This window comes from Bufo gargarizans, chromosome 3, assembly GCF_014858855.1.
Source record: "Bufo gargarizans isolate SCDJY-AF-19 chromosome 3, ASM1485885v1, whole genome shotgun sequence".
Classification (NCBI taxonomy): domain Eukaryota; kingdom Metazoa; phylum Chordata; class Amphibia; order Anura; family Bufonidae; genus Bufo; species Bufo gargarizans.
The window spans coordinates 262,134,057-262,156,298 of NC_058082.1; the positions used below are offsets into that span (position 1 = coordinate 262,134,057).

At 44.8% G+C, this 22,242-nt stretch overlaps 1 protein-coding gene across 1 annotated transcript in view; it reads right to left on the reverse strand.

Moving 5' to 3' along the window:
• Positions 1 to 5,151, reverse strand: part of MYBBP1A (MYB binding protein 1a) — an 85,356-nt gene extending 80,205 nt beyond the window's left edge. Inside the window, exon 1 of the mRNA XM_044285210.1 lies at positions 4,914 to 5,151. Within this exon, the coding sequence (XP_044141145.1) occupies positions 4,914 to 5,120 (207 nt within the window). The 5' untranslated portion in view covers positions 5,121 to 5,151. The remainder of the gene's footprint in view (positions 1 to 4,913) is intronic.
• Positions 5,152 to 22,242: the final 17,091 nt, after the last annotated feature.

Genomic DNA, 22,242 nt, shown 5'->3' on the forward strand with positions numbered 1-22,242 from the left:
AGCGTCAGCAATCTACAAAAGGAACAGAAGCCGTTTAACAGGAGAACATGCAGAAATGTTGTGCTTTCTGCACTACAATGTACTCCTCCTCAATTGGAAGTATTGAATAAATTCTAAAGTTTTATATTAGTTTAGCAGAGTTTTAATAAAAATGTTATTTAATGTCAGTCTTCACTTTTTTGTAACCTTGGAGCTGGATAGCAGGTTAACATAGCTTGGCATTCGCTGAATGATCTTGGTTGCTCCAGGGACTGGTCCTGTGTCTAGTGTAGTGTACCCTACCCTGTGCCCACTACAATTTCCTCTGCTACCAAAGACCAATACACGTATGATGACTAATCGTTTTGTCTATGTCTACTCTCTAATTGTTATTTTTATTCTTTTGTTTTATTATGCAACATAATTTGTTTCTGTAATTTTTCATATTTATTGCTGAAGTGCAAACCCAGGACAGGACCCTTATAAGTTATGCTACCTTTACTCAGCTAGAAAGGTTAAGTTACTCAACAGTTATATTGTTTTAAAGGGAACCTGTCACCTGGATTTTGTGTATAGAGCTGAGGACATGGGTTGCTAGATGACTGCTAGCACATCCACAATACCCAGTCCCCATAGCTCTGTGTGCTTTTATTGTGGAAAAAAAACTATTTGATACATATGCAAATTACCCTGAGATGAGTCAGAGCTTGAAAATATGACTCTTCTCTGGTCACACAAGTAAGATATGACTCTTATGTTAATTTGCATAAAAGGCAGGAAGTAAAAAAATGCATAATACTTATTGAATTAGTCTGCAAATGAAATTGTAGTTTATATGTTTAGGGCAACACAATGAACATTTAGAAACGCTCAGTGAGGGTAGCATAGTAGAGGTGACAGGTTCCCTTTAAATGTAATATTCTTTATTATATACATTAAACCATGTGTTTAAAACGTTTAAATGACACTAAGGCTAAGCAGTTAGGCAACAAAACAAATATAGCTTAATTAAGCTGTTTTGATGCCCCGCTTATCTATACTGTAGTGTTCCTTTGATATTATTACCTATGTCATTGCTGCTCATTTTGCTAAGATTTAATCTAAGTATGGACTATGTGGCTATGTGCAATTGAACATTGTTGTTCTTGTTACCTTTTGACTGATATTTATTTAAAAAAAATATATAAAAGTGGTCCAATTTGTTGTATTTGACCCATATCATCATTGTTTTGCTGCAATCTGACTGGTAAGTTTCTGTATTATTTATTTACCAATGAAAAATAAAGATTTACAAAAAAAGCTAAACGTTAACAATAAACATGTTCATTTAACAGCAGATTTGTGTAGGAATATATATTTTTTTCAAAAATTAAAATGCACAGAATATTGGTATAAGTTATCGGCTATCAGTCTGAAAGTTCACAGGTTATCAGTATCGGCTCTATTAAAAAAAAAAAAAAAAAAATCTATATTGGTCGATCCCCACTTAAAATTATCCCAGTGAAATCTGGCTTCCAAAAACTATATGGCGTTCCTTTCCCTCTGTGCCCTGCCGTGTGCCCGTACAGCAGTTTAAGACCACATATGGGGTGTTTCTGTGAACTACAGAACGAGGGTAATAAATTATAAATATTGAGTTTTATTTGGCTGTTAACCCTTGCTTTGTTACTGGAAAAAATTGAAAATCTGCCAAAAAAGTGAAATTCTGAAATGTCATCTACATTTTCCTTTAATTCTTGTGGAACACCTAAAGGGTTAACAAAGTTTGTAAAATCAGTTTTGAATACCTCGAGGGGTGTAGTTTCTAAAATAGGGCCATTTATGGGTGGTTTCTATAATGCAAGTCCCAGAAAGTGAGTTCAGACCTGAACTGGATTGGGTTTTGGAAATGGTCTTAAAAATGTTAAGATTTGCTTCTAAAGTCCTAAAAAAAAGAAAATATCACTTACAAAATGATCCAAACATAACTATTTTAGGAGATATCACTATCTGTTTTAAAAGAAGAGAAAATTTAAATTTTAAAAATTGAAAATTTTGGGGTAACTTTGGTCTTTATTTATAAATAAAAATGAAACATTTTGACTCAAATTTACCACTGTCATAAAGTACAATATGTGACAATAAAACAATCTCAGAATAGCCTGGATAAGGCCTCTTTCACACGACTGTTTTATTTTACCCCGTTTACGGGCCGTTTTTTTGCGTTCCATATACGAAACCCTTAACTTCAATGGTTCCGCAAAAAAAAACGAATGTACTACGTATGCATCCCGTTTCTGTATTTCCGTTCCATTGAAGGATAGAACATGTCCTATTATTGCCCGCAAATCACGTTCCATGGCTCCATTCAAGTCAATGGGTCCGCAAAAAAACTGAACACATGTGGAAATGCATCTGTGTGTCTTCCGTATCCATTCCGTTTTTGCGGAACCATCTATTGAAAATGTTATGTCCAGCCCAATTTTTTCTATGCAATTACTGTATACGCCATATACGGAAAAACGGAAACAAAAAAATGGAACAACTGATCCATGAAAAACTGACCACAAAACACTGAAAAAGCTATACGGTCGCATGAAAGAGGCCTAAGTAAAAGCGTTTTAAAGTTATCACCACATAAGGCGACGTTAGATTTGCAAAAAATGGCCTGGTCCTTAAAGGGAACCCGTCACCGGGATTTTGGGTATAGAGCTGAGGACATGGGCTGCTAGATCGCCGCTAGCACATCCGCAATACCCAGTCCCCATAGCTCTGTGTGCTTTTATTGTGTAAAAAAAAACTGATTTGATCCATATGCAAATCAACCTGAGATGAGTCCTGTACGTGAGATGAGTCAGGGACAGGACTCATCTCAGGGTAATTTGCATATGTATCAAATCGTTTTTTTTACACAATAAAAGCACACAGAGCTATGGGGACTGGGTATTGCGGATGTGCTAGCGGCCATCTAGCAACCCATGTCCTCAGCTCCATACACAAAATCCCAGTGACAGGTTCCCCCCCCCCCCAGTATTAAATCATTGGTGGCGCTGTGCGTCCCAATCCCACCCCAGTATTAAATCATTGGTGGCAGTGGCCACAGAGTCCACTTCTCTCCTCCTTCTCATTGCTGGCAGTGGCCACAGGGTCCCCTCCTCTCATTGGTGGCAGTGGCAGCTTCTGATAGGAGCCCCAGCAGTGTAATCCTGGGTCTCCGATCATTTACCATGGCAGCCAGGACGCTACTGAAGTCCTGGCTGCCATGGTAACCTCCTGCTGCTGTGTGCACTATGCACAGGGAGAGTGCGAGATCCTATTCACCCTAATAGAGATCTATCAGGGTGAATAAGACCAGGGATGAAGAGATCCTAGGTTCTGGCCCCTAAAATAGTTATTAAAGAAAAAGTATAAATCACCCTCTTTCCCAATTTAACATATATATACACACACAATAAATAAATATTTTTCATATCGCCACATCCCGAAATTCCAAACTATTAAAATATTAGAAAAGGTCTCCTATGCAGTGAGCGCAGTAACAGAAAAATAATAAAAATAAAAACTGCACGAGTCGCCATTTTATAGTCACCTTGTCTCCCCCAAAAATAGGATCGGATCGTCCGATTATGGGCCGGACTTTACATAACAAATGTGGAATGCACATGGCTTTTTTGGTGCTTTATTTTTTTTGCGCGGTAACAAATGGTATCAAGTATCGCAATACTTTTTTATGGTATCGAAATCAAATCAAAATTTTGGTATTGTGACACCCCTACTATGAAATAGATTGTACAATGCAGACATTGACTCCTGATCAATCAACCTCATGATTTCAAAATGAGACAGTATGGGTGTATTAAAGGGGCTATCCAACCCCTATAATTCCCTCCCCACAATGCCCGGGCCCTCCCCTCAAGGTTGCCGACGCATCTGCCTATCCTGCAGATTAAAACATCCGGCGTCACCTGTGATGCTTGCTATTGGCACCACGGGGAGAGGCGGCCATGCAGGCATCAGGAGCGACGCGGTTGCTGGGGAGTAGCGCAAGTATAACCCCTTTAAAGAGAACATTTCACCAGAAAATAACTTCTATACAGACATGGAGAGCGGCGCCCAGGGACCCCCCTGCACTTACTGTTATACCTGGGCGCTGCTCCGTTCTCCTGGTATAGCCTCCGGTATCTTCATAGTTAGGCTCCACCCAGAGGAACCTGCCAGATTCTCATTCTCCCATGCTGCAGCGCTGGCCATTCGCAGCGCTCAGCTCATAGCCTGAGAGAGAAAAAAGCCTCTCAGGCTATGAGCTGAGCGCTGTGATTGGCCAGCGCTACAGCATGGGAGAATGAGACGCCGGCAGGTTCCCCTGGGTGGAGCCTAACTGTAAAGATACCGGAGGCTATACCAGGAGAACGGAGCGGCGCCCAGGTATACCAGTAAGTGCAGGGGGGTCCCTGGGCGCCGCTCTACATGTCTGTATAGTTAGTTTAGAAGTTTTATTCTGGTGAAAGGTCTCAAAGTAACCTAAGATGATGGGGCACTCCCATGTTGTAAAGCACTGGCATATTGGTAGAATATGTCATCACTAGAGATGAGTGAATCATTCAAAATTCTTCACATGATTGAATTAAAAAAAAATGTAATACTGAATTTCCTGTTTGTTTTTTTTGGAGAATTTCTGAATTTCTGAATTGATCGATTCGCTCATCTCTTGTCATCACCTTATGATCAGTGGGGCACCGACCTCTAGGACCTCATCTGATCTTAAGAATCAGGTGGCAGAGATCCTGGAAACTCCAGACTGGGGCCTCACTGTGTAAGCATTGCTAATCAGTGCTGCGGACCCTCAGGTATGACCCCCTCTGAGATAGCCTAGCGATATACCTGCACTTTACAAAGTGGGAACCCCCTTTAAGGAGCTCTCTCAGATTCTCTTTCACATTTGAGCAGAGACCTACCTTGTCGCTGGACTTCAGGTACTGGATGAGGTTCTCAGTGGCTGCCAGTCTGACATCCTGATCCAGCTTCGCAATGTCCCAGAAGAAGTCCAGGAACTGCCTGTTCTGCTGCAAGACACTGCGCACTGCCGCATCCTTCTTCGGGTGGTTCTTCTTCTTAGCTGCAGCTTCCCCGCCGTCCATGCCTGAGACACTCTGCACAACCATGCTGCTCTGTGCCACACGTGTCAGCACAGCCACTTCCGGGGTCACCGCACATGCGCACCAGGTGCCGGAGCGCTCCTTACTGCTACTGGCAGAGCTGTGTGCAGCTTCTCGTGTATCCGGCTGCACTGTCAATGGACAATGTGCGATAAGTAGACAATACAGAGCGGATATAGTTCTGGATGAGCCAGGTATATAGGCTGACAGGTTGTGTCTTTGCTGCTGCCCATTGATGTGAATAGGAAGGCATGCCATCATACCTATGGCACATAGCTGTGCGTGCAGGAGAAAACTGAATGAAAATAGGAAGATCTGCAGCATACAAAGCAGAAGCCGCAGCTGATTATTCCGATTTGTATTCTGTCCATGATGTACTGAAATGGGTCATTTTTGACTGCGCCGACAAAACCTACACTTAAAAACGCCTTGATACAGTTATTATTTTTTTATTGCTGTGGTTTCTGAATAAAATGCATTCAGACACCACATCAGTAGTGTTGAGCGAACTTCTGTTTTAAGTTCGGCGTCTAAAGTTCAGGTTATCGAAGAATCGCGTTATGGATTCTAAATTCCGTTATGGTCCGTGGTCGATAACCCGAACTTTAGACGCCGAACTTAAAACACAAGTTCGCTGAACACTACACAGCAGCAAAAAAACACTACCAAAAATGCTAAGGTCCCATTCACACAACCGCAGGTCCTCAAAACACAGGCACCGGACGCATGAACCCTGCGCGATCCACCAGATACCGTGAAAGATAGGACATGTCTGGGTCAGGCAGGAAGGTGGTCGTATCCGGCCAGATTCTGAGGACTCGGGCAGGCTGTTCTCTACCGGACCAGCCTGCTGGATCTCCCTGCCGCAAGTGTGAAACTAGCCTAACAATTGCATGTTTTACTGCACCGTCAACCATACGATGTAGATATACTCTTAGGCCCCTTTCACACGAGCAAGTCCATTGCGGGAATCGCACTCCGTGTGTGAGCGTGATCCTCCATTCTGGACCTACAGGAGCACACGGCGTTAGGGTCCATTCACACGTCCGTTTTTTCTTTCCTGATCTGTTCCGTTTTTTCAGGAACAGATCAGGACCAGATCTGGACCCATTCATTTTCAATGGGTCCTGGAAAAAATCGGACAGCACAATGTGTGCTGTCCGTTTCCGTTGTTCCGTTCCGCATGTCCGTTTAAATATAAAACATGTCCTATTCTTGTCCTGAAAAATCGGATCCTGGTACAATACAAAGTCAATGGATCCGCAAAAAACGGATGACATTCGGATGTCATTCCGTATGTCATCCGTTTTTTGCGGATTCCGTTCCTGGAAACACATAACCAATTATTTTTTTTTATTTTTTTATTTTTTTTTTCAATTTTTTTTCAAAGAAATCCAAACAACTTTATTTGATTATTGAAATGTATACATGTTTCCGTTTTTTGCGGATCCGCAAAAAACGGATGACATACGGAAACATTTTCAGGAACAACGGATCCGCAAAAAACGGACCGTTTTTCAGGATGAAAAAAAACAGGACGTGTGAATGGACCCTTATACTGATTTCTAATGCTGTGTGCCTCTGCTTGACCTTACTCCTACAGAATTATAGTGACACAAGGCTGTCAGTATGATTCTGTAGCAATAAGGTCAAGCAGAGGCACATAGCATTAGAAATCATGATAATGCCGTGCGCTGCTGCAAGTCCAGAACGGAGGATCACACTCGCACACGGAACGTGATTCCCGCAATGGACTCGCTCATGTGAAACAGCCCTTAGGGTACGGCCATACAGATTTTTGGACGAGGTTTTGAGGCAGATCTGCTAGTAGGATTTTCAGCCAAAGCCAGAAGTGGATTGAAAAGGAATTGGAAATATAAATGAAAGGCTTTATACTTCTCTTTCCTAGTGGATCCACTTTTGGCTTTGGCTAAAAATTCAGCACGCAGATCTACCACAAAACTTTGTCTGAAAAGCTCTATGTGGCCGTACCCTTAGGCTTCGTTCACATTTACATGAAGGGGATCCGCCGCCTGATCCAGCACAAATGGCATTCGGAGAGACAAAAAACTGCTGCATGCAACAGTTTTTGTCTGTCTGAAACCCGGTATTTATGCTAGAAAGCAGCTGGATCACCACCGGACCTCGTTACAGTCAATGGGGATCTGGTGGTGGGGTAGAGAATTTGGCAATGCCGGATCCTGTGAGATCTGAGTTGGAACAGCCTGTTGGTTCTTCTTGACGGAGATGTAAACTCAGCCTTAGGGCTCATGCACACTACCGTATGTATTTTGCGGTCCGCAAAAAATGGATCCGCAAAAAATGCAGATGACATCCGTGTGCATTCCGTATTTTGCGGAACGGAACAGCTGGCCCTTTATAGGACAGTACTATCCTTGTCCGTAATGCGGACAATAATAGGACATGTTCTATTGTTTTGCAGAATGGAAATACGGAAATGGAATGCACACGGAGTAACTTCCATTTTTTTTGCGGACCCATTGAAATGAATGGTTCCATATACACTCCGCAAAAAAACGGAACGGACACGGAAAGAAAATACGTTTGTGTGCCTGAGGCCTTACTGAGCCCCAGGCTGGGATCAGTTAATTAAAGTGGTTGTCTGAGTTCTAGTTTTTTGGGGGGCAAACTGCAGCAAGACAGTTAAAATTATAAAAATCGTAAAGTAATATCATATATATATTTCATAGTGACATATTAAAGGGTACATGAGGTCGGCTCAATTTCTGTCTTCACCAGCGAGGAGATACAGCCCTTCTCCTGTTTTAGCAGTCTGTTGGGTTCTCAGCACTCAGGTTGTTCTGTAGAGTGCAGGATGTTCCGTTTAGGGATCGACCGATTATCGGATTTACCGATATTATCGGCCGATATTCAGGATTTTGAACGTTATCGGTATCGGCATTTATTTTGCCGATATTCCGATAACTTCCTGGGAACACAGATCGCGCTGCTGACAGCGCTCTCCGTGTTCCCTCAGCAGCAGCACAGGGGAGAAGGAAGCAGTGTCTCCTCCCCCTGTGCTGCTGCTGCCGCTCCAGCCAATGGGAGGACAGGGGACAAGAGGAGGGGAGGAGCTATGGCCACTGCGCCACCAATGAAGCTTAATCTCACATTCATTCATATACAGGAGGCGGGAGCTGCAGGATCACATAGCCGGCTCCCGGCCTCTATGAGCTGTAGCTGCGATCTGCGGTAGTTAACTCCTCAGGTGCCGCGGATCGCAGCTACTGCTCATAGAGGTCGGGAGCCGGCTATGTGATCCTGCAGCCAGCTCCCGCCTCCTGTATATGAATAAATTAGAGATTAAGCTTCATTGGGGGCGCAGTGCGCCCCCCCCCCCAAGCCCCCCAGTATCAGACATTGGTGGCGCAGTGCGCCCCCCCCTCCCCCCCAGTATTAAGCAGTGGTGCGCCCCCCCCCTCCCCCCCACCCCAGTCGCAGTGCGCCCCCCCACAGGATCCCCTCTCCCCTGCTCCTCCGATCGGAGCCCCAGCAGTGTAATGCTGGGGCTCCGATCGGTTACCATGGCAGCCAGGACGCTATTGAAGCCCTGGCTGTCATGATAAGCTCCATGCTGCTGTGTGCACAAAGCACAGAGCAGCAGGGACAGTGTGAGCTCCTATTCACCCTGATAGATCTCTATCAGGGTGAATAGGACAAGGGTTCTAGTCCCTAAGGGGGCTAAAAGTTAGTTTAAAAAAAAAAAAAAGTAATAAAAATAAAAACACCAAAATATTAAATATAAATGAAAAAGAAAGATTTACAAAAAAAAATAAAAATACACATTAACAATAAACATTAATTTTCAGCAGATTTGTGGGAATTTTAATTTTTTTTTCAAAAATGAAAATTCCCAGAATATCGGTATAAATTATCGGCTATCGGCCTGAAAGTTCACAAATTATCGGTATCGGCCCTAAAAAATCAATATCGGTCGATCCCTAGTTCCGTTCTCCAAAATGCGGAACACGCACAGCCGGTATCCCTTGTTTTGTGGACTGCAAAACAGGCTATGGTCATGTGCATGAGCCCTAGCAACCACCAGTGAAAAATGCATTGAATCCGAATTTTATCCAGATGCAATTCGATTTTCACGCAAGCCCTATTCACGTCTATGGAACCCGAGCTACCTTAGGCCCCTTTCACACGGGCGAGTATTCCGTACGGGTGCAATGCGTGATTGCACCCGCACTGAATCCCGACCCATTCATTTCTATGGGGCTGTGCACACGAGCGGTGATTTTCACGCATCACTTGTGCGTTGCGTGAAAATCGCAGCATGCTCTATATTGTGCGTTTTCCACGCAACGCAGGCCCCATAGAAGTGAATGGGGCTGCGTGAAAATCGCAAGCATCCGCAAGCAAGTGCGGATGCGGTGTGATTTATTACGAACGGTTGCTAGGAGACGATCAGGATGGAGACCCAATCATTATTATTTTCCCTTATAACATGGTTATAAGGGAAAATAATAGCATTATGAATACAGCATGCATAGTACAATAGCACTGGAGGGGTTAAAAAAAGAATTTAACTCACCTTAATCCACTTGATCGCGCTGTCGGCATCTCTTCTGTCTGTCTTCTGTGCTGTGTGCAGGAACAGGACCTGTGGTGACGTCACTCCGGTCATCACATGGTCCATCACATGATCTTTTACCATTCTGATGGATCATGTGATGACCGGAGTGACGTCACCACAGGTCCTGTTCCTGCACACAGCACAGAAGAGATGCCGGCTGCGCGATCAAGTGGATTAAGGTGAGTTAAATTATTTTTTTGTTTTTTTTTAACCCCTCCAGCGCTATTGTACTGTGCATTCTGTATTCAGAATGCTATTATTTTCCCTTATAACCATGTTATAAGGGAAAAAAATACAATCTACAGAACACCGATCCCAAGCACGAACTTCTGTGAAAAAGTTTGGGTTTGGGTACCAAACATGCTGATTTTTCTCACGCGCGTGCAAAACGCATTACAATGTTTTGCACTCGCGCGGAAAAATCGCGCATGTTCCCGCAACGCACGTGTGAAACCAGCCTTAAAAATGCAGAATATAGAATATGCTGCGATTTTTCTTGACGCATTAAAATGAATGGGTCAGGATTCAGTCCGCTTTATGGATTACACCCGGACGGAAAACTCGCTCATGTGAAAGAGGCCTTATAGCGGATTGGCACATTATATGTTAATATAGTGTGTTCTGGGCAGCAGCCACATCTGTTTTCTGCAGGTGGTGTCTGCTGCGTCACTCATGCACATGGCCATAGTTTTAGTCCGCATCCGATCCACATTTTTAGAAAATCTGATGCGGACTCATTCGTCTCAATGGGGCCACAAAAGATGCTGGCAGCACACCTGTTTGCTGTCCGTTTTGCGGCCCTGCATAAAGTTTGAACATGTCCTATTCTTGTCTGTTTTGTGGACGAGGATAGGACATTTGTGAAGGAGGGAAACAAATGGGTGCAGGCCCTTGGCCCGTATCCGTGATTTGCGGATCGCAAAAACAGCTACGGCCGTGTGCATTAACATCTGTCCACTCAGAACAATGCAGAAGCCCTGCCTCGCAATTGTAGGCTGGATGAAGACATAATTCGGGGACTGAGTGGCATTGCAAGCGCACAGAAGCTTCAGAGGGACAAGCAGCTTCAGAAAACCAGTTAGCGGTGTGATGTGCGTCCCACTGACTGGTCCCAACTTCGAGTCACTTGCGATGCCGTTCAGCTTCCGCATCGCTCTGAGAGTGTTTGTATTACAGAGCATCAGAGAGATGCTGTGGACACCACTTACAGAAAAGTGATGTGGTAGCCATATGATAGACTCCACTCTATTAACATACATTGTGCCAAATACTAGGGGCTCCCAATCTCAGGGGCTCCCAAATATAATAAAAGCACTATACTCAGGAAGCCAGTGGCTGTACGCAAGTGTACCTACCTTGCATTTTGTTTAGTCCCATGACAGTTCCTCTTTTCAGGCCAGGTTATTATAGAGGACCTGTCACATCTCCTGACATGCCTGTTTTAATAGCTTCATGTATTGCCCATGTAATAACAATTGTGGAAAATCTAGTCTTATGATTATATGTTGTGCCATTCCTTTATTACTTCTACTAGAAGTTTAGAAAAGTATACAAATGAGCTCTTAGCAAGCTGTGCCTTTAATATCACCAAATGTAAGGCAGCAATCCTATAAGTGAGTGTTCGACCCTTTAAATAGCCTTGAGACATGACTTGGATATTAAATAAGCCAGCATCTCATCTGCAGACAGCTGTTGCAGGGTGATTGCCCCTCATCAGTGCAGAGCAGAGAGTTGTGGGTTAATTGGGTGAGAGTCTAAGTCAGGATTTGGGGGTACTGTCTATCCTTGCGGAGAGCGCCTTAATCGGCGTGAGGAGACTTATAGGCCATTTGCTATCAGTCTGCAGTAAGGGTATAGGGGGGTAATGAGCAGTTGGGGGGGGGGGGGGCTGTACCTGCACAGTCTATCAATGGCAGCACTGACTACTTAGACTGTGCAGGAACACCTCCACAACTGGTTACCACCCCTCTGTACCCTTACTGCAGACTGCTGGCAATTCATTAATAACTTCTAGTAGAAATAATAAAGGAACGGCACAACATACAGACATAAGAAAAGATGCCCTGAATTGTTATTACATGGGCATTGCAAGTAGCTGTCAAAACAGGCCTGTCAGGAGTGGTGACAGGTCCTCTTTAAGGGGGTAAAGAGGTTTTCCAGGATTTTGACATTGATGCCTTTCCTTAGGATAGGTTACCGGTAGTAATATCAGATCAGTGGGGGTCTGACTCCTGGCACCCCTGCCAATCAGCTGTATGAGCGCTTAGGCCTCTTTCTAAGGCTACATTCACACGATCGTATGTGTTTTGCAGTCGGAAAAACCGATGACATCCATACGCCATCCGTTTTTTTTTTTTCTGCGGATGCATTTTAACAATGCCTAAAACGGACAAGAATAGGACATGTTATTATTTTATTTTTTTGCGGGGCTACGGAACGGACATACGGATGCGGATAGCACACGGTGTGCTGTCCGCATTTTTTTGCGGACCCATTGAAATGAATAGGTCTGCATCCTATCCGCAAAAAAACGGAACGGACACGGAAACAAAATACCTTTGTGCGTGTGCATGAGGCCTAAGCCAGTGACGTCACATTCATTGGATGCACTGTGCTTGGTATGCTGTGAGGTGGCCGCGGCGCTCACCAGAGCTCTGATGAGCGCAGCGGCTTCCGCAAACAGCTGATTAGGGGGGGTGCCGGGAGTCGGATCCCCACTGATCTCATATTGATGAGTTATCCTTAAGATAGGCCACCAATATGATGAACTCCTTTAAGGGTCAGAGTTCTGGTTTCTTGAGAAAGAGCTTTGCTTCCCTTAACTCAGCCATGCCTGTAGGCACCACTAGGGGGCAATGAACGAAGACATTTTTCACTCAACTCTGTAATAAATTCGGAATATGCAGTGAGCTCTCCTTAGTGAGGACAGAAAGAATTTTATTAATTTGTCTGTCATTAAGAGCTTGCAGGGGATTCTAGCTACTACTAACACACACTGTCCAAGTGCACCTTTCTGATTATTCATACACAGGTCTGCAAATTAGGACAATCTACCAAAATCAGGAATACAATTCGATAAGCAAGCAGAATTTTGACTTCCACCAAAGCTAGTTTTCTCTTTTGCCTCTCTGCCTTCCAAGAACCATAACCTTTTTAGGGTAAGGCCACATATAGCATATCCAGTGGAAATCTGCACTTACTTGTATAGGTACCACCTATAAGGGTTTGTCCCATCTCGCAATACTAAAGCGAGATGGAACTCAGCGCCAACCAGCAGGTGGCCGGGAAACAGCATAGTGGGCATGGTCTCTGCTGTTTCTGTAGTCCCCATTGCAGTGCATGGGAGCTACAGAAAGAGTAGTACATTAATGGTGGCCACAGCACTCAATTCCAAAAGCTATTGTTGGGTGCACGTCCCTTTTAGATCCTTCTCCACCCCAGGACCAATGTTTCTGTACATACACAATTTCAGACAGCACTCCAAAATATGCAGTGTTCACATGAGAATCTTTATTTATTCAGCCAAATAAATTAGTGCACAGTAGTACAGCAACGTTTCAGGCTTAGGGAGTATGTAGGCTTTTGTCAAGCTGATGTACACAAAAGACAGCAGTGATATGTTACAATTCATTCATGATTTCTATAAAAATATCAAATGCACATGATTGTTACACATGATAAATATACAAGATCGCTAGACCTGCTGGATATGCAAAATCAATATACACAATCAATACGGGAGGATTCAAAATGTTATAACTAGGGATGAGCGAACTTCAGTTTTTGAAGTTCGAGTATATTCTAAACTGCATTATGGATTCAGTTACCACAGACTATAACACAATTCCATGACGGAATGAATAACGAAATTACTGGACATGTTGTACCGTAATAGGTTCAATAATATAGCAGTTTCATGCCACACATTATATTACTTTTGTAAATTGTCAATACCAGTGTGTGGTGTGTTTATAGAAAGGGAGGGACATTTAATTGTTCCTTTGTCTTTAAATTACAGAAAAAAACACTTGCAATTTTGCTAGTACCAATTGATGATCTGTGTACCAAACTTGTGAGTTTTCATTTATAGGCTACATAATAAAACTTCTGGTAAACAAAAGAGTGGCAAACAAAAGACCCTTGGTTCTTGAAGTACCACTGGGTCTGATGGCTCTACAATACACTGTATAGTGTACTGCAGTGCATTCTCACTTACACTAAGCCTGATCAGGCTCTGGCCTCTGGCAGGACCCTGTCAGGCTTAGATACAATGGCAAGCCTGGATGCCTGAAGGCGTCCGGTTGCCATAGTAACCATCAGGACGCTGCCACAGCAAACCTGTTCATCATGGTGGCTTAATGCAGTACAGTCCACGACATGGCTTAAGGGGTTAAAAATTCAACAAATCGAACTTTCAACAATTTTGCTTATCTATACCTAATTTATTCCATGCGTCATGCTGAATCAGACACAGTGAGAAAAATTTCTCAAAACTAGTGTAAAGCAATTGCAACCAATCAGGTTGCTGTTTTCATTTTCCAAAGGGACATTGAAAAATGAGACCTGGAACATGATTGGTTGTTATGAGCAGCCTTTCAATTCTCCCCCAGTATGTTCCTCTCTATACCAGTGTGCCCTGGGGGCTCTTCTATTTTTTTTTAAATAAAATGATTAGGGTCGGATTGGCCCACCAGAATACCAAAGGATCCTCCAGTGGCCCAGGCTATATTGCAATTGTGGTGCAGTAAACAAAAACCTATTTGGTGCTGCCTGTGGAAATAATCACTTGTCACTGAAGTCTATTTCTATGATTCAAAACCTGTTAGACATTTAATCCCTTAAAGGGGTTATCCCATGACTAATGTAAAAAATGAAGCTCAGACATCATATAGCACATGGCAATCTCTTTCTATGCTAGATTTAAATATTATATCAAGTTGACAGCTCAAGGGGAGTATCTTTTCTGCTGCAGCTCAGGGGGCGTGTCTCAGCTCTCTCCCTATCACAGCTTAGGAAGCAGTATAAAGATGAAACTGAGCATGTGCGACCTTCTCAGTGAGACGGACAAAGAAATAAGACAACAAGCGAACAGCAGTTGGCGCTATACAGATACATTTTATTGAATAACTCAGTGACTATACTACATTTTTAATTACATGCAATTACAAAAGTAGTCAGATCCAGGTGCTGGTTTAAAAACTGTAGAATATTTTTCAGGAGACAACCCCTTTAACCACTTCACATCCGGGCCATTTGCCCCCTTCCTGACCAGGCCTAATTTTGCAAATCTGACATATCTCACTCTATGTGGTAATAGCTTTGGAACGCTTTTACTTATCCAAGCCATTCAGAGATTGTTTTCTCGTGACACATTGTACTTCATGGTAGTTTCATGCTAGTCATAAATTTGAGTCAATATATTTCACCTATATTTATAAAAAAAATCCCAAATTTCAATTTCTCTGCTTTTAAGGGCTCTTTCACACTTGCGTTCTTTTCTTCCGGCATAGAGTTCCGTCGTCGGGGCTCTATGCCGGAAGAATCCTGATCAGTTTTATCCTAATGCATTCTGAATGGAGAGAAATCCGTTCAGGATGTCTTCAGTTCCGGACCGGAACGTTTTTTGGCCGGAGAAAATACCGCAGCATGCTGCGCTTTTTGCTCCGGCCAAAAATCCTGAAGAATTGCCGCAAGGCCGGATCTGGAATTAATGCCCATTGAAAGGCATTGATCCGGATCCGGCCTTAAGCTAAACGTCGTTTCGGCGCATTGCCGGATACGACGTTTAGCTTTTTCTGAATGGTTACCATGGCTGCCGGGACGCTAAAGTCCTGGCAGCCATGGTAAAGTTTAGTGGGGAGCAGCATACTTACCGTCCGTGCGGCTCCCAGGGCGCTCCAGAGTGACGTCAGGGCGCCCCAAGCGCATGGATCACGTGATTGCATGGCACGTCATCCATGCGCATGGGACGCTCTGACGTCATTCTGGAGCGCCCCGGGAGCCGCACGGACTGTAAGTATACCGCTCCCCACTACTACTATGGCAACCAGGACTTTAATAGCGTCCTGGCTGCCATAGTAACACTGAACGCATTTTGAAGACGGATCCGTCTTCAAATGCTTTCAGTTCACTTGCGTTTTTCCGGATCCGGCGTGTAATTCCGGCAAGTGGAGTACACGCCGGATCCGGACAAGGCAAGTGTGAAAGAGGCCTAAAACTGAAAGTGATACCTCATAAAATATTTATTACTTAACATTCCCCATATGTCTACTTTACGTTGGCATCATTTTGGAAATGTAATTTTATTTATTTAGGACGTTAGAAGACTTAGAATTTTAGAAGCAATTCCTAAAAGTTTTAAGAAAATTGCCAAAACCCACTTTTTAAGGACCAGTTCAGATCTGAAGTCACTTTGTGGGGCTTACATAGTGGATACCCCCATAAATGACCCCATTGTAGAAACTACACCCTCAAGTTACTTAAAATTGATTTTACAAACTTTGTTAACCCTTTAGGCTCTCCACAGGAATTAAAGGAAAATGGAGATCAAATTTTTAAATTTCACTTTTTTGGCAGATTTTCTATTTTAATCCATTTTTTTCTTTAACACATCGAGGGTTAACAGCCAAACAAAACTCAATATTTATTACCCTGATTCTGCAGTTTACAGAAACACCCCACATGTAAGTCGTAAACTGATGTAAGGGCACACAGCAGGGCGCAGAATGAAAGGAGCGCCATATGGTTTTTGGAAGGCAGATTTTGGTGGACTGGTTTTTAGATGCCATGTCCCAATTGAAGCCCCCCTGATGCACCCTTACAGTAGAAACTCCTAACTTCCATTTTGGAAACTAGGGGATAAGGTGACAGTTTTATTGGTACTATTTTGGGGTACATATGATGTTTTGATCATTCATTATAACCCTTTATGGGGCAAGGTGACCAAAAAAATTTTAGCACCGTTTTTATTTATTTATTTATTTTTACAGCGTTTTAATGTGTCCATGTTCTGAGAGCTATAGTTTGTTTTTGTTTTTTGAGATTTTCTTATGTAGGGGCAAATTTTTTGCAGGATGAGGTGACGGTTTTATTGGTACCATTTTGTGGGACATACACCTTTTTGATCATTTGGTGTTGCACTTTTTGTGATGTAACACTGTTTGACACATTTTTTTTATGGTGTTTATCGGACTGGGTGGATCATGTGATATATTTATAGAGCCAACCGTCACGGACGTGGCAATGCCAAATATGTCTATTTTATTTAATTTTTTCTATTTTTAACATTTAATTTTAATTCCTTACTTGGGGAATTTTTTTTTTTACATGTGAAACTTTTTTTTAAAATTTTTTATTTTATTTTAACACTTTATTTTTTATTTTACACTTTGCGTCCCCCATAAGGTCATACAAGACCTCTGGGTGACATTTAACTTCCCTTTTTTATTTATTTTTTCACTATTGATTTCTCCTGTAACTGGGGCTGACAGCGGTGAGCGCTGTGTATACAGCGATCTAGAAGGCAGGGACACCTGGGCACTGTCCCTGCCTTCTCTAAGGCCCCTTTCACACGGGCGAGTTTTCCGTGCGGGTGCGATGCGTGCGGTGAACGCACTGCACCCGCACTGAATCCTGACCCATTCATTTCTATGAGACTGTGCACACGAGCGGTGATTTTCACGCATCACTTGTGCGTTGCGTGAAAATCGCAGCATGCTCCTCTTTGTGCGTTTTTCACGTAACGCAGGCCCTATAGAAATGAATGGGGTTGCGTGAAAATCGCATGCATCCGCAAGCAAGTGCGGATGCGGTGCGATTTTCACGCATGGGTTCTAGGTGACAGTCTATTCACTGTATTATTTTCCCTTATAACATGGTTATAAGGGAAAATAATAGCATTCTGAATACAGAATGCTTAGTATAATAGTGCTGGAAGGGTTAAAAAAAATAAAAAAGTTAACTCACCTTCTCCTCTTGTTCGCGTAGATGCCGGTCTGTTCTTTAGCTGTGGGCTAAAGGACCTGTGGTGATGTCAGATCACATGCTCCATCACCATGGTGATGGACCATGTGATTGGAGCATGTGATCTGACATCACCTCAGGTCATTCAGCCCACAGCTAAAGAACAGACCGGCATCTATGCGAACAAGAGGAGAAGGTGAGTTAACTTTTTTATTATTTTTAACCCTTCCAGCACTATTGTACTAAGCATTCTGTATTCAGAATGCTATTATTTTCCCTTATAACCATGTTATAAGGGAAAATAATACAATCTTCAGAACATCAATCCCAAGCCCGAACTTCTGTGAAGAAGTTCGGGTCTGGGTACCAAACATGCGCGACTTTTCTCACGCGAAACGCATGACAATGTTTTGCACTCGCGCGGAAAAATCGCGCATTTTCCCGCAACGCACCCGCCTCTTATCCGGGCAAAAAACATGACGCCCGTGTGAAAGAGGCCTAAGGCTTGCCCTGCTGTCATTGACAGCGGGCAACCCGATCTGCAGCCGCACGATTAGCGTGCAGCTGCGATCTCTAAATGGACGTTCCAGAAACGTCCTGTCACAACCAGACAGCTGAGAAGCTCTGACAGAGGCCTTTCAGAACCTCCTCCTTGAGTTCTCTTTGTTGTGCTGTTCAGTTCCTCATCTCGTTAGCCTCTCTCAGCTGTCATGGAGTTGGACTGATTGCATCCCTTTAAATTCCGCCCCATAATGCATTACTGGGCGGCTTATACTACTTCCTGGAGTGTGTGTGCATGCTGATCTTGTTTTCTAGTCTGCTACAAAGTTAAGTGCTGAACATTTATCTGTTATTTTCTGTTTGCTGGATCCCAGGTGACCCTGACTCCCTCCGTGTCTGGTGTAGGGAGCCGGTGGTCGTGTCCCCTCACTATTGTAGGGTGTTCAGGGGTTATATAGTCGAGGCACGTGGATATGCAACCTTCCACCTTTCGGATCTTTGCATAGGCTGAGCAGCCAGGGAAAGTGCTAGGTCTTGTGCAGGGGTCTCCCTTTTGGTTCCTTAGCTTTGGATCCACTCAGTCATATATGCATGTTGCTTTGTCTTGTTTCCTGTACACCGTCTGTGACACGTCCATTCAGAGATAGAGAACCACCTTCCGGACGTTTATAGTCGACGGGCGGACGGGAGGTGGTTAACACGTAATGCTGTACATGTACGGCATTATGCGCCCACATTTGTGCAGGCTGTAGCGGTGTGCCCGCTCTATACACGGCGGGTGTTGGCTGTATAATACAACGCTAATTGCAGCATCTTCCGATTGGAGCCCCCACAGTGAAATCGCGGGACTCCAATCAGTTACCATGGCAGCCTAGACGCTTCTGAAACTTAACAGGCCTGCCATTGTAAGCTCCCTCCTGTTTTACCTAATAGATCTCTATAAGACCTCTTTTACACGACCGTATGGCTTTTTCAGTGTTACTTGGTTCCGATTTTTGTTTCTGTTCTGTTTTTCCGTATGGCATATACAGTCCCTGACAAAAGTCTTGTCGCTTCTCTATTTTGTAGAAACTCCTGCTATTAACCTTACTTTTAATTAATCAATTGGTGTTAGAAATAGCTCATATGGGGGGGGCGTGGCCTGACTGTCATGGCGTGAGGTCGCATGTTACTTCAGCTCCGCTAGTATCCTGTGCTTATCCTGTGATTCTGACTGCTCGGTTCCTATTTTCGTATGCTGGAGACCCCCTGCGCTATTCAACACCCGGACTGGTTACCAGCAATTCTCCTGCCTGCCCTGCGGTCGTGACTGCCGTTGCTCGTCTGGTTCCTCCTGAGTGCGGCCTACTTACTGCGTGACACCCCGGACGGAGGTCCTCTCGGTGAGAGCGGGAGGAGTGGGGCGTGGAGACACTACATTCACTGGCGGCGGTAAGCGAGCGGAGCCTGGTGCTGCAGGTCGTTGTGACCCCCAGGTTTTCTGCCGGCCGGCCTGCTGCTGTTCCGTTCCCCCCACGTGTCTGGCGCGATGGGCGCCATCTTAACTGCGAGCCTGGGGATTGAGGCCTCTGTTGTCTGCGACTGGCGCCGGACCGATTGGTGCCTTCAACTCTCCTGCCATTACGCTTGCCTGTCTCTGCATAGATGGAGTGTGCCCGGTGGAAAGGATCACTGCGCTGGGTAGCGGTGGGGCTGCCCCTGGATTGCAGGTAGAGACTCACTTACTTAATTGGCGGGGCTGATACCCTTGTGTTTCAGACTGAAGGGGTCGGCTGGCTGGCCACTATTCCTGCTGCTGGTGAACGGGAGGACGCTTTATGGGCCGGAAAACGGGCACCCCAGGCCCAGCTATCCCGCCTAAATTGATTCTGGATAATATGAGCCAAACGGAGGATAGGGGGGTTGGGGCCTCTTCTGCACAATCGGAGGTGGACCTAGCGAAAGTTATGGCGGCCATTACTAACTGTCAGACGGCGCTTACTGTCAAGATTGACCATGTGCAGGCTGCTCTTACTCTCCTCATGCATGACATTGATAAGATAAGAGAAAGGACCACTGAGGTTGAGAGACGGCTGGGCGAGGTGGAAGATGGAGCTCAGAGGGGGGATTCTGCGATTAATGCCTTACAGAACCAGGTCAAGACCCTGATGGCAAAAGTTGAGGATGCAGAGAACCGCAATAGAAGGAACCACGTCCGCATTATGGGGCTACCTGAAAAGGCGGAAGGTAACGCACCTGAGGAATTTGCGGAGACCCTTATAAAGCAGGTCCTAGACCCGATACACCTCTCAGGGACTTTTGCGGTTGAACGGGCCCACAGGATCCCCACCCGCCCTCTGCCTCCGGGGGCCCCACCTCGTCCTTTCATCTTTAAGGTCCTGAACTATAGGGACTGGGATGCTGTGTTGGCGGCTGCCCGACGTCTAAAGGACATTCAGTTTTATAACACCCGGATTTCCTTTTACCCGGACTTCTCTACAGAAGTGCAGAAGCAACGCAGGCAGTTCACGGCGGTGAGGACCCGGCTGCGGGAGAAAGGACTGGTATATGCCATGATGTATCCGGCACGACTCAGAGTACAAGATGGAGAGCTGGTGACATTTTTTGCTACCCCTGAAGAGGCTTCGGACTGGCTTGACCACAGGGGCTGAGTATATGGAGACTTTTGTGATGGGGGTCTCAGCCTATACTGTCAGATGTCTTTACTGTATGATGGAGCTGAACGTGTGACGGTTAGGTTGTCTGCTATCTAGGTTAGGTTCATAGGTTTACCTAGTATAGTGGGTTGGGTAAGGGTCTTCATCCCTATTTTCACTAGTGAGGCAAGTGGGGGGTGGGCACTTAGGCTCGGATATGTTGGGGTCATCTGGGCAGGGTGGGGGGCTGGGTTAAATGTTCCGGGCATCTTGGGAGTTTGTTGGGTTGAATGTGCCGAGTGGGTATGAGTGTGTGAATGCTTGGCTTGGGTGGTGCGGCTTCTTTTGGAGATATGCTTTTAACAAGCCACCATGATGACGCTCTGTCGTTTTGTCTCCTGAAATGTCAGAGGTCTTAATGACAAACTGAAGAGATCTCTGGTTTTTAACTTCTTGCGTAACCACAATCCAGACGTACTGATATTGCAGAAGACACATCTGCAGGGGCGGAAAATCCTGGCGCTACGGAGACCCTGGGTTGGCGCGGCTTATCATGCGGTCTATAGCTCCAGGGCTAGAGGATTGTCTATTCTAGTTGCCAAATCCCTTCCCTTCCGGTCGCTCTCGGTATACACTGATACGATGGGGCGCTTTGTGGTTCTTCACGCTGCAATCAGAGGCATTGAATACTTGATAGTGGGCGTTTATGTTCCCCCTCCTTTTCGTAGGGAGATACTGGATGAGATTATGAAACGTGTAGTCTCCATGCCCCCGGTGCCTCTGATTGTGCTTGGGGACTACAACGCGGTCTTGGATCGGTCACTGGACCGGCTTCGCCCGACTGACACTCATAATGATGCACTGTGTTCCTGGGCAGAGGTATTCGCATTAACAGAGGGCTGGAGGTATTTGCATCCGGGGATACGTCAGTATTCTTGTCATTTGGCCTCACATGCGGCACTATCTAGGATTGACTTGGTATTCCTTAGTAGAGTCCTGTTGCCTTCATTGGCGGGTGCTGACTACTTGCCGAGAGGCATTTCTGACCATGCCCCCTTACTGGTCATTCTGAGACAACCCCTAGCGCTGACTGAAAGATCATGGAGGCTCAATAGTAAATGGCTGGGGGTCCTGCCTGTAGTTTGGGCGGCGCAGCAAGGGATGAAAGATTACTGGGAATTCAATGAGGGATTGACTAACCCATCGGTGGAGTGGGAGGCCTTTAAAGTGGTGCTGCGTGGTACCTTGATCCAGGCGATAGCTACGCATAGGAAAGAACTGAGTGCTACTAGGGTCAAGTTGGAGGAAGAGGTGGTGGAGACAGAGCGGGTATACACAGAGGACCCGAATGTAGAGAACCGTAGGATGTGGGATGAGGCACAGAGGAAGCTCACTTTACATTTAACGGAGTATACCCAGAAGAAGTTAC